This window comes from Musca vetustissima, unplaced genomic scaffold (genome assembly GCF_032173495.1).
Source record: "Musca vetustissima isolate MV318-11 ecotype Yass unplaced genomic scaffold, APGP_CSIRO_Mvet_v1 utg203640, whole genome shotgun sequence".
NCBI classification, from domain to species: Eukaryota; Metazoa; Arthropoda; class Insecta; order Diptera; family Muscidae; genus Musca; species Musca vetustissima.
In genome coordinates, this window is record NW_026884582.1 from 37348 (window position 1) to 50997 (window position 13650).

The 13650-nt window shown below is 37.9% G+C and overlaps 1 protein-coding gene across 1 annotated transcript; it reads right to left on the bottom strand.

Moving 5' to 3' along the window:
* Positions 1-3255: 3255 nt before the first annotated feature.
* LOC133331591 (probable cytochrome P450 4e1) lies at positions 3256-12627 on the bottom strand. The gene is made up of 8 exons (XM_061539975.1): positions 12474-12627; positions 8756-8859; positions 8413-8692; positions 8284-8353; positions 7910-8036; positions 4154-4336; positions 3856-4096; positions 3256-3677 (listed from the first exon to the last, which is right to left on the bottom strand). Exons 1-8 carry the CDS (start codon positions 12625-12627, stop codon positions 3256-3258), a joined length of 1581 nt encoding a protein of 526 aa, XP_061395959.1.
* Positions 12628-13650: the final 1023 nt, after the last annotated feature.

Genomic DNA, 13650 nt, shown 5'->3' on the forward strand with positions numbered 1-13650 from the left:
TCTAACAAAAGTGTTCTGAAAATATGTGAAAATATTAAAAATAATGAAAGTTTTTGAATTGACGCTAGAGATTTTAATATTGATTAAAATAAATCGCATTTACAAATCTCTTAATTAAATATTAATTAGCGATGACATCTACTTGAAAAAAATAGTCCATTAGCGGAGCTATGCTCAGTGCCCTTTAAACCCTGTAAACAGATTAAACTAATCTCCATTAAAAAATAATTATTTTTGTTATTGTTAAGTTTTTAAATACAAACAAGGGATGTCGTGACCTTACACAACAAAAAAATATTTGTTATTGTTGTTGTTCTCTTAAAAATGGGATCTCAGATATTTCAATTTATTTTTTTCATTAACGAGAACCTAGCCCAAAGGGCCATGGATGAGCCCAAAACCTTCAGTGTATGGACTACTCCAAATTTAAAATTTATTTTTTTAATTTCGATTTTTTTCTAATTACCTATTGGAGATTTTCCCAACTGATGAGCATTGCCGATAAAGGGCAACATTGGTGGACCCTTGGTGTGGGCGATTTGTTTACGAACTCCAGAATATTTAAATTCCTTATAGACAACCAGTAAAAGGAACGATATTAATATCAGCAACAGGAACATTTTCAATATTTGATTGAAATATTTTTATTTAGAAAAAAAAAACACTTTTTATTATTCCGTGAGCTGCTTGCGGCAGCGTACTTGACGTTCTATTAATTCTCGTTTCAAATTGTTTAACAAATATTATACAATAAAATTGTTACATTCTGTCAATTTTTAAATGAACTTGTTTCTGAAATGATAAGGCGAGTGCCACTTTCATACAGAGAGAGAGAGAGAGAGAGAGAGGCAATGAAAATGAATGAGCGATCGTAAGAGAGAAAGAGGGAGAGTTGCACTGAACATTGAACATCTTTGGAGTTGACTATCTGAAACAAAAAAACAAATGTTATTGTTTTGAATTTTGCAAAACAATGTTCGAATTTGTATATACGAGGGTCGCAATTTCTATAAAGGGTTCAATAATGAAATCATAGGGAAGAGGATGTTTTAAAAATATTTTTTTAAGTAGCCATCCAAGGCGTGGATTTGTATACCCTTCACCACACTGTAGTACAGGTTATTATGTCTTTGTGCATATATTTGTTACAGGCAAAAAGAAACGAGATAGACCCATAGTTCCTTTTGAGAATATGCATATAATCACTTTCTAAGTCGATTTATGCATGTCCGTCCGTCTGCCCGTCCGTCCATGTTAAATTTTAAACAAAGTACAGGTCGCATTTATTATTCGAATTGGATGAAATTTGGCACAGCTCATTCATTTGGCCCAAGGTCGAACCCTATCGAAATTGGGAAAAATTGGTTCAGATTTAGATATAGCTCCCATATATATTTTCATCCGATATAAGGTGCACCAAAGTCCCTAAATGTCTTTGCACGATTTTCACGAAATTTGGCACAGCGTACTGAATTAAGCCTATAATGATGTGTGTTAAGTTTCGTGAAAATCGGTTCATTTTTAGATATAGCTCCCATATATAGTTTCGTCCGATTTAAGGAAATGGTGCACCAAAATACTTATATATCATTCGATTTCCACCAAAATTTGCATAGTGTACTGAATTGAGCCTAGAATGATGTGTGTTTAGTTTCATCAAAATAGGATCCGATTTCGATATAGCTCCCATATATATTTTCGTCCGATTTAAAGTAAATGGTGCACCAAAGTCCCTAAATATCTTTCGATTTGCACGAAATTTGGCAAAGGGTATTGAATTAGGTCCAGAATGATGTGTGCTAAGTTTCGTGAAAATCGGTTCAGATTTACATGTAGCTCCCATGTATATTTTCGTCCGATTTAACGTAAATGGTGCACCAAAGTCCCTAAAGATCTTTCGATTTGCACGAAATATGGCTCAGCGTACTGAATTGAGCCTAGAATGATGTGTGTTAAGTTTCGTAAAAATCGGTTCAGATTTAGATATAGCTCCCATATAGAGTTTCGTCCGATTTAAGATAAATGTGGCACCAAAGTCCCTATATATCTTTCGATTTGCACGAAATATGACATAACGTAATGAATTGGGTCTAGAAAGATGTGTGTTAAATTTCGTGAATATCGGTTCAGATTTTGATATAGCTCCCATATATATTTTCGTCCGATTTAAGGTTAATGATGCACCAAAGTCACTATATATCCTTCGATTTGCATGAAATTTGGCATAGCGTTCTGAATTATGTCTGGAAAGATGTGTGTTAAATTTCGTGAAAATCGGCTCAGATTTAGATATAGCTCCTATATATATTTTCGTCCGATTTTATGTAAATAGTGTACCAAATCCCTATATATCTTTCGATTTGCACGAAATATGGCACAGCGTACTGAATTGAGCCTAGAATGATGTGTGTTAAGTTTCGTGAAAATCGGTTCACATTTAGCTATAGCTCCCGTATATATTTTCGGCCGATTTTCTGTAAATGGTCCACCAAAGTCCCTATATATCTTTCGATTTGAACGAAATTTGGCAAAGGGTATTCAATTAGGTTCATAATGATGTGTGTTCAATTTCGTGAAAATCGGATCATTTTTAGATATATCTCCCATATAAAGTTTCGTCCGATTTAAGGTAAATGGTGCACCAAAGTCCCTAAAAATCTTTCGATTTGCCGGAAATTTGGCACATCGCACTGAATTAAGTCTAGAACGATATGTGTTAAATTTCGTGAAAATCGGTTCAGATTTAGATATAGCCCCCATATATATTTTCGTCCGATTTTATGTAAATTGTGCACCAAAGTCCCTATATATCCCTGGATTTCCACGAAATTTGGCACAGCGTACTGAATAAAGTCTAGAAAGATATGTGTTAAATTTCGTGAAAATCCGCTCAGATTTTTTCGGAAGAAAGTATATATGGGAGCTATATATTTTCGTCCGATTTCATGTAAATGGTGCACCAAAGTCCCTATATGTCCATCGATTTGCACGAAATTTGGATTTATATTTATTTGGATTTGGATTTATACATTTCAATATTTTGCTTTAAATTTATTTACATAATTGTGTCCCATTGTTAGAAGCAACTGTATATCTGACCAAAATTTAGGTTGCAGAATGACATATTTAATTTCATGTTAATGGTCCTTCAAAAATGCGACGTCTATTAGGATGGAAATCTGTTGAATATTTTTGAAAAATATTTCTAAAATTAATTGAATAAAAAACTTCCGAATTTAATTATGTTTATTCATTTTATTTTCTCTCCTTTAAACGTATATAAACCCCATTTGCAGATTTAAGGGTTAAAACGGTTGACAATATCGGTTCATATTGAGATGCTCTCCCGCTCCCCAATTTCTTATGGGGTCCAAAATAGGTCGAAACATAACCATCCTGCGATACCAATTCATCCATTGCAGGCAGCATTTCAAATTGCCGAACAATTTTCGAGAGCACGGTTTTAAATTCCAAAATTGCATATTTCTGGCCCACACAATTTCGTGGACCAGCACTGAAGGGCACACTCTCAAAGGGATTGTAGCCACTGGCACGTTCATGAAGGCTGTTGAAACGCTCTGGATCAAAGCGATAGGGATCGGGGAAGTTACGTTCATTGTAGCCCAATGACATGAGGAAGAGAAGTAAAGTGGTGCCTTTGGGTACGAATTTGCCGTCTGAAATAGAAGAGAAGAGAGAGGAGAGGATTATTAGAGAGGAGATTATTTCAAATGTTCTTTCATCGGAAAAATTCTCAATTGAGAGTTTTCAAGAGAGAGAGGGAGAGAAATTATAATTCTCTAGACCTCAATTATGAATGAACTAATTTTTAATATTTTTTAATCTCAAACTTACTCATGGTAATATCCTCCTGTACAGCACGGGCCACCAGTGGCACACTGGGATAAATCCTCAGGGTCTCCTTTAGTACCATATCCATATATTTCATTTCGCTCAGCTCCTGAAAAGTAGCATCACGCTGTAAGTCATCAAACATAATTCGTTTTTGTTCTTCGAAAACTTTCTTTTGCACGTCAGGGTGGCGGGAAAGAAGAAATACGGCAAAAGTCAAGGCGGAACTGGTGGTATCTTGACCCTAAAAAATAAAAATTATTTATTACAATTTCATAAAAATATTGGCCCTTATAGTTACCGCAAACATAAATGTGGAAACCTCTTCGTAGATCTCTTCAGGGGTCAATGGACGTCCATCAATGTTGGCCGAGAGCATCGTATCTAAAAAGGCATGTCGATGTTTTGTAAATACATCATGAGATTCTGTTGAGCTGTCGGGGAGATTTTGCCCCAAACGCATTTGCATGCGTTTTTCGATAATCTGGAATCGAATAATAAGGATATGGGAACTGAGTGCAGTGTATAATCATAAACGTTGATTTTTTAGGGAACGAAAAACTTGACGAGCTCTGTAGAGCTTCAAACAGCTTATTATAACGAGATCTTTATAGACCAGAACATATATTGAAAAACTCTATAAATGTACGAACAGGCGAGGAGGAGGCCAATAGAGGTCTTAATAGGCATATTGAAGGGCTGTTATAAAGGTTCGAACAAGTCATGAGGATACCTACAGAGGTCCAAGAAGGTATTGACGAGATCTTTAGAGACCATAACAGGTATTGAGAAGCCCTATAGAGGTCCGAACAGGCGATGAGGAGGCCAATAGAATATATATAGGGGTCTGAATAGGTAAGAAGGAGCCCAGTAAGGGTCAGAACAGGTGAGGAAAAGGTTACTATAGGTCCGAACAGGTGATGCGGAACTAGCTTGAAACCATTGTAGGTACTGAGGTGCTTTATAAAGCTCTATAGAGGACAGAACACATATTGATGAGCTGTATAGAGGTCCGAACAAGTGATCCTTGTAGGTATTGAAAAGTCTTCTAGAGATTTGAATAGACGATGAGGAGATCGCACCAGGTCTGACTAGGTAAGGCGAAACTACTTATATTTCAGGAAGAGTTCCCTTGAAGTCTGAATGAGTAAGAAGGAGCTTTCAAATGGTCCGAACTGGCGATGATGAGTCCTCCAGAGGCCTGAGTAGGCAAGGAGGAGGTCGCTAGCTGTTTTGAGTACATAAAGCGGAACTTTTAATTTTCCAAATACGCAATGATGAAGAGTCCAAAAGGGAAATGAAGAGTTTCTTTGGAGCCTTAGTTAGTATGGAGGAGTTCTGCTGAAGTTCGAACAGCTGATTAGTAAGTCACTAGAGGTCTGAGTAGGTAAGGAGGAGCTCTGTAGAGGCTTTCAGAACAGATGATGAAGCGCCCACTAGAGGTGCGAAGAAGCGATGGAATTTTTAATATTCCCGAACAGAGGATCAGATAGCTGATGAGAGGGTTGCTGGTTGTTGGTAAGAGGTAATGAGGAACCATAGGTATCCCAAATAAAAAACCAGTAAGGAAAGTAGTAAAGTCGGACGGGGCCGACTTTATGATACCCTTCACCACTTTGGGTGTATTCAACAGGACCATTAAAATCAAATTGGATGAACTAAAATAGTTGATATTTATTTAAATGTGAATCTACCTAGATATATCCATAAAGTATGTAAATCGACTTCAAACAAATATAAATAGGTCATCCGTTGGGCTATGTCTGTACTTCTAGAAAACGCAACTACGTAATTCTATGCTAAATTTTGTAAGTTGTGCAAAATTTGATGTCAATCTGACTAACATGAGGAGTTTGATGCCCAATTTACTTGAAACCGGGGGAAAATATATATGGAAGCTCTATCCAAATATTAAGCGTTAGGTTGTTCACAGGATAGGTTGTTCTAATTTCAGAAAGTTTTGTTCCTATCAGCCTATTGGTTCCTTGGTGCGTCAATTACTTAAAATCAATCTATAATAAAAGGGAGCTATATATAAATCTGGACCGATTTTCACGAAAAAAACAGACATAACTCTAGGCTCAATTCAGTACGTTATGCCACATTTCGTGCAAATCGAAAGGTATATAGCGACTTTGGTGCACCATTTACATGAAATCGGACGAAACTATATATGGGAGCTATATAGAAATCTGGACCGATTTTCTCGAAACTTGGCAGATATCACTCTAGGCTCATTTCAGTACGTTATGGCAAATCTCTTGCAAATCGAAGGATATATAGGGACTTTGGTGCACCATTTACATGAAGTCGGACGAAACTATATATGGGAGCTATATATAAATCTGGACCGATTTTCTTGAAACTTGGCAGACATCACTCTATGCTTAATTCAGTACGTTATGCTAAATCTCTTGCATATCGAAGGATATATAGGGACTTTGGTGCACCATTTACATTAAATCGGACGAAACTATATATGGGAGGTATATCTAAATCTGAACCGATTTTCTCAAAACTTGGCAGACATGACTCTAGGCTCAACTCAGTACGTTATGCCAAATTTCGTGCAAATCGAAAGGTATATAGCGACTTTGGTGCACCAGTTACATGAAATCGGACGAAACTATATATGGGAGCTATATAGAAATCTGGACCGATTTTCTCGAAACTTGGCAGATATAACTCTAGGCTTAATTCAGTAGGTTATGCCAAATTTCGTGCAAATCGAAAAATATATAGGGACTTTGGGGCACCATTTACATTAAATCGGACGAAACTATATATGGGAGGTATATCTAAATCTGAACCGATTTTCTCAAAACTTGGCAGACATGACTCTAGGCTCAACTCAGTACGTTATGCCAAATTTCGTGGAAATCGAAAGGTATATAGCGACTTTGGTGCACCAGTTACATGAAATCGGACGAAACTATATATGGGAGCTATATATAAATCTGGACCGATTTTCACGAAACTTGGCAAACATAATTCTAGGCTCAATTCAGTACGTTATGCCAAATTTGGTGCAAATCGAAGGATATATAGGGACTTTGGTGCACCATTTACATGAAATCGGACGAAAATATATATGGGAGCTATATATAAATCTGGACCGATTTTCACGAAACTTGGCAGACATAATTCTAGGCTCAATTCAGTACGTTATGCCAAATTTGGTGCAAATCGAAGGATATATAGGGATTTTGGTGCACCATTTACATGAAATCGGACGAAACTATATATGGGAGCTATATCTAAATCTGGACCGATTTTCACGAAAATTGGCAGACATCATTCTAGACCTAAATGATTAGGCTGTACCAAATTTCGTGCAAATCGAAAGATATATAGGGATCGTTTACATTAAATCGGTTAAATATATATATATGGGAGCTATATCTAAATCTGAACCGATTTTTCCCAATTTCAATAGGGTTCGTCCTTGGGCCGAATAAGTGACCTATACCAATTTTCATCCAATTCGGATAATAAATGCGGCCTGTACTTTGTTTACAATTTAACATGGACAGACAGACGGACAGACGGACAGACGGACAGACGGACGGACGGACGGACGGACATGCATAAATCGACTTAGAAAGTGATTCTATGCATATTCTCAAAAGGAACCATGTGTCTATCTCGATTATTTTTGCCTGTTACAAACATATGCACAAAGACATAATACCCTGTACCACAGTGTGGTGAAGGGTATAATGAGGAGCCTTAAAGATGTCCGAACAGGTTATGAAGAGTTAATTTGAAGTCGAAATAGGTATTGAGGAGCTCTATAAAGATCCATATTGGTGTTGAGTAGCTCTATAGAGGTTCGATCAGTTAATGAGGGTGTCACTAGGTAGGTGAGGACCAAATAAGTGATGAGAAGGCCACTAGAGGTCTGTGTAGGTAAGGAGAGACTGTGCAGAAGTCCGAATATGTGATGTGGAGACCGCTAAAGGTCTGTCTAGTTAAAGATGAGCTCAAGATAGATCTATGTATTTAGAAACTACGTAGCTCTATTGAGAAATTGAGATTCGAACATTAGGCTACTTACATTGTAGGTAAAACCCTTGAAAACATCCACAGCCTTGTGTAACTTCTTACATTCCGGAAAGAATTGATAGATGTTCATGTTACGCTTAATCGGATTGAACATTCGCATCAGGCAGATTTCTGTAATACTGGAAAAAAAATAATTGTTTAGGTCAAAGGTCAACAGTCTTACAGAGGTCTGAACAGATGGTGCGGAAGTTTATAGAGATATGAGTGGTGGTATACAGGTCCGAAAATGGGTATAATATTAATAGTCGTCCGAATATGTGATAAATATCTTTGGAGAGGTCCGAGTTTATAATATGTAATACTGCTGACGTGCAAATAATACGTCCGGAACTTTATAAAGGTCTGAATAGGTTTTCGAAAACTTACAAATCCAATGCCTTCACAAAATCAGAATGCGGATTATCCATAGCATTGATGGGTACACCCATGGCCGTTTCTGGAAAATAAAAATACCACTTTAATTTAGATCAACCTTCGAAGGGTCCTCCGACCTACCACACATAACATCCAATGTCAAATTATGAACCAATTTTTGAAAATCAAATGCCGCACCATCTCGCGAAACTTCTTTCAACTTTTCGGCAAATTTCCCAGCATTTGCCGTCATCGTAATATGGAAATCTTGTAAAATTTTAAAATGAAATGATGGCGTGATCATTTTACGACGTTTATGCCATTTCGATCCGTTGCTATTGACCAGACCTTCTCCCAGCCAGATTTTCAATATATCATACATATCAGATTTGTCGATGAGGCTATTGCTGCAGAGGATGTACTGAGGAAATGAGGGAGGTTATATTAGTTGCATAAATAATTATAATGTATAATATTTACCTACCTCCATATCCTTGTTATCCGTAACCACAATATTGGGAAAGTAACCAATCCACAACCGGAAATTGCCATATTTGTAATACGAATCGAACAGGAAATTCAATAAATCTGAGTGTAGAATAGAAAAAAATGAGAATTATTCAGAGTTCCTGGAGGATTAAAAGAGGACGAGAAGGATGAGATCGGTAAAGAACAGAGTATGTAGAGGTTCGTACAATTGAATGAAGGTGTGCAGAGGTCAGAATAGGTATTTAGGAGGTCTGTAGAAGTTCCAACTGGTGATAAGAGGTTCGCTGGAGGTCCGAGTAGGTAAGGAGGAGGTCTATAAAGGTCCATGATGATGTTGAGGAGCTTTGTAGAGGTTCGACCAAATGATGAGAGGTCAGAGTAGATATTTAGGAGGTATGTTTAAGTTTCAATTGGTAACAAGAGGATTGCTAGACGTCTGAGTAAGTAAGGATGAGCTATATAGAGGTCCAAAATTGTATTGAGGGTCTTTGTAGAAGTTCGAACAAGTGATAATAAGGTCGATAGATGTCTGAGTAGGTTGGAGGGGCTCTGTAGAGGTCTCAAGTGGGGATGAAAAGGTCGCTAGAGGTCTAAGTAGGTAATGAGAAGCTTTACAGGGGTCGATGATGGTATTCAGGAGCTATGTTTAATAAGGTCGATAGAGGTCTTAGTAGGTTGGAGGGGCTCTGTAGATGTCTCAAGTGGGGATGAAAATGTCGCTAGAGGTCTAAGTAGGTAATGAGAAGCTTTACAGGGGTCGATGATCGTATTCAGGAGCTTTGTATAGGTCCGACCAAGTGCTGAGAAGGTCAATTTAGGTATTTAGGAGGTTTGCAGAAGTCCGAACTGGTGATGAACGATTCGCTAGAGGTCCATGTAGGTAGGGATGAGCTCTGGAGAGGTTCAAGCTAGTATTGAGAAGCTCTGTAGATGTTCGAACAACTGATGAGAAATTCACTAGAGGTCTATGTAGGTATTGAGGAGTTTTGTGGAGGTCGATGATGGTATAAAGGGGCTTTGTAGAGGTTCGAACAAGCTATGAGAAGTTTGCTAGATGTGGTAGTAGGTAAGGATGATTTCTCCAGAGGACCAAGTTATTATTGGGGGCTTTGTAGAAGTTCGAATCAGCTGGTCTGAATAGGTACGTCGGCGCTCTATCGAGGTCCAAATTGTTATTGAGAAGGTCTTTAGAAGTTCTAACAAGTGATGAGAAGTTCTCTAGCGAACTTATTGGTATGGATGAGATGTATAGAGGTCCGAACATGAGTTGAGGAGCTCTATAGAGGTCCAAGTTAATGCAGAGGTTCCAACTGGAAGTAATAAGGTAGCTAGAGGTCTGAATATGTACGGAGCTCTATAGAGGTTCAAGTTGGTATTGATGAGCTCTGTAGAAGTGCGAAGAAGTGATAATAAGGACGCTAGAGGTCTGAGTTAGTATTGAGAAGTTTTGTACAGATCTCGAACGGTAATTAAAGGGTCGCTGGAGTTTTGAGTAGGTATGGGATAGCTCTACAGAGTTCCGAAATAGTATTGACGAACTTTTAGAGGGTTCGGTCAATTCATGATAAGTTCGCTACAGGTCAAGGTAGGCATTAAAAGGCTTGGAGAAGTCGAAATTAGTATTCAGGAGCTGTGTAGAGGTTCAAAACAGTTATGAGGTGTTCGTTAGAGGTATCTGTAGGTATTGGGGAACATTGTTGAGGTATCAACTGGTGATGAAGGGCAGCTAGACGTCTTAGTAGGTAAGAAGAATCTCTACAGAGGTCAAAGTTGATATTGGGAGCTCTGTAGAAGTTCGATAAAGCGATGAGAAGTTCGCTAAAGGTCTTAGTAGGTATAGATGAGATGTATAGAGGTCCCAACAGGTCTTTAGAAGTACTAACAAGTAATGAAAAGTTCGCTAGAGGTCTTATTGGTATGGATGAGCTGTAACAGTTTAGGTCCGAACATCTGTTGAGGAGCTCTATAGAGGTCCAAGTTAATGCTGAGGTTCCAACTGGAAGTAATAAGGTAGCTAGAGGTCTGAATATGTACGGAGCTCTATAGAGGTTGATGTTGGTATTGATGAGCTCTGTAGAAGTTCGAAGAAGTGATAATAAGGACGCTAGAGGTCTGAGTTAGTATTGAGAAGTTTTGTACAGATCTCGAACGGTAATTAAAGGGTCGCTGGAGTTTTGAGTAGGTATGGGATAGCTCTACAGAGTTCCGAAATAGTACTGACGAACTTTTAGGAGGTTCGGTCAATTCATGATAAGTTCGCTAGAGGTCAATGTAGGTATTAAAAGGCTTGGAGAAGTCAAAATTAGTATTCAGGAGCTTTGTAGAGGTTCAAAACAGTTATGAGGACTTCGCATTGTTGAGGTATTAACTGGTGATGAAGGGCGTGAGTTGTGTAGCATTGTTGAGGTATTAACTGGTGATGAAGGGCAGCTAGACGTCTTAGTAGGTAAGAAGAAGCTCTACAGAGGTCAACGTTGATATTAGGAGCTCTGTAGAAGTTCGATAAGGCGATGAGAAGTTCGCTAAAGGTTTTAGTAGGTAGAGAGCTGAACAGAGGTCCTAATAGGAGATGAGGAGCTCTATAGAGGTTTAACTTGGTATTGAGAAGTTTTGTAGACATCCCAACTGGTAATAAGAAGATAGCTATTCTGAATATGTTCGGAGGAGCTCTAAGAGGTCCAAGTTGGTATTGATGAGCTCTGTAGAAGTTCGAAAAAGTGATAAGAAGTTCGCAAAAGGTCTGAGTAGGTATTGAGGAGTTTTGTAGAGGTCCCAAATGGTGATGAGGGGGTCGCTAGAGCTCTGAGTAGGTATGGCGGAACTTTACAGATGTCCAAGATAGTATTGTAGCGCTTTGAGAAGGTTCGGTGAATTCATAATAATGTCGCTAGAGGTCAGGGTAAGTATTAAGAGGCTTTGTAGAGGTAAGTATCAGGAGCTTTTTAGAGGTTCAAAGCAGTTATGAGGAGTTCGCTAGAGGTATGAGTAGGTATTTTGAAGCTATGTAGATGTATAAACTGGTGATGAGGCGGCCGCTAGAGGTCTTAATAGGTAAGAAGGAGCTTTATGGAGATTCAAGTTGATATCGTGCCTCCACATTCCACATTATAAAAATCAACGTAAAGAAAAATGTTTGTCACCGACCATTTAATAGATATGCAAATGCATTATGAAATTTTAAACACACACAAAAAATTATCACGAATCTTGTCCGACAGCAACCCCGAATGCGATAAGAACAAGTTCATTGGAACTTCAACAAACATTCACTTTTTTATTATGGTTTTATTTTTATATTTGTTTTTGTAATTTTGCAATGATTGTTTTTTATAGTCATAGAGTGGAACGTGATTATACTGGATCCACAAATAAAAATTCACTTGAGATTTTGAAGATTTATAGAGTACAAAAAATATATTCAGGTCGTGAAACACCGGAAATTTCATTCCCGAATTATGCATCGTAGCCATGCTCCACTGTATTGCATGTAATAACCATATAATTAATTCGGTCTTATTGAAAAAAAACAGCAACAAACATTTCAAATCATCATCGTAGATATTTTTGTTGTTTTATTAGATTAGGTCAGTTTCCCAAAACAAAATAGACCCCATACATCAGAGAGGGAGGTTCGGTTCGTGTCTCATAGACGTGGGAGTTTTTACTTTTGTTTTTCCAACACTTAACAAAAATTGTTTTTTTTTTTATTTTACCTTTTGGCGTACTTCCCATCTGATGACCATTGCCAATAATCGGCAACGTCCTGGGTCCTGGAGTATGAGTCAATTTTCGTTGTATTTTCCAGCGTCCGAGTTCTTTATAAATTACAAATGAAATCGTCACCAGCAATGCTAATACAAAAAACATGTTTAATTTTTGATGTTGTTGCTGTTGATAATATTAATTTGCCGAACATTAATTGAACGAAGCCAATTATCCGATTAGTGTTGTAACGCGTCTGAGAACAGAATAACTGTTGCCTTGTGCATGTTACAATAATTTATAAATAAATTTTGTATGTGAGTTTTTTCGCATTCAGAAGTTCTCCGTAGAGTTTATGCTTCAGCGGAAAATGATATGAGCTGAAAAGGTTCGGTTCCGAAGAGGGTAAATGCGATGTAATGAGGTTTATTAAAGTTATGAGAAACATAGTAGAGGTTTATGTATGTAATGGGGAGCATTTTACGTTCTCTAGAGGTCTGAGTAAGCAATGATGAGCTCCATAGATAGGAAATCGATATAGAAGTTCGAAGAGCTTTAAAGGCTCTCACGTTCATCTCTATCGAAGTTCAACAAATTGGGAGGAGATCTCTAGAAATCTGAGTGGTTAATGAGAAGCTCCTTAGAAGATTCGATCAGGGTAGGTATTTGGGAGCTCTGTTGAGGTCTCAATTGGTGATGAAAAGGTCGTCGCTAGAAGTCAGACTGTTTAAGGAAGAATTCTACAGACGTCCAAATTGGTATTAAGGAGCCATGTAGGAGATCTCTAGAAATCTGAGTGGTTAATGAGAAGCTCCTTAGAAGATTCGATCAGGGTAGGTATTTGGGAGCTATGTTGAGGTCTCAACTGGTGATGAAGAGGTCGCTAGAAGTCAGAATATGTAAGGAGGAACTCTACAGAAATCCAAATTGGTATTAAGGAGCTTTGTAGATGTTCTAACAAGTAATGTTCTTGTAAGTAATCGCCGGAAGTCTGAGCAGTAGCACTACATAGGGTCAAGTTGGTATTAAGGAACTCTGTAGATTGTCGAACAAATAATGAGAAGGTCGATAGAGGTCTGAGTGGGTATTTAGAGGCTTTGTAGTGGTCTCAACTGGTAATGAGAAGATCAGTATTCTCAGTTCTAAGTAGATAAGGAGGAGCTCTGAAGAAGTTTAAGTTAAAGATTG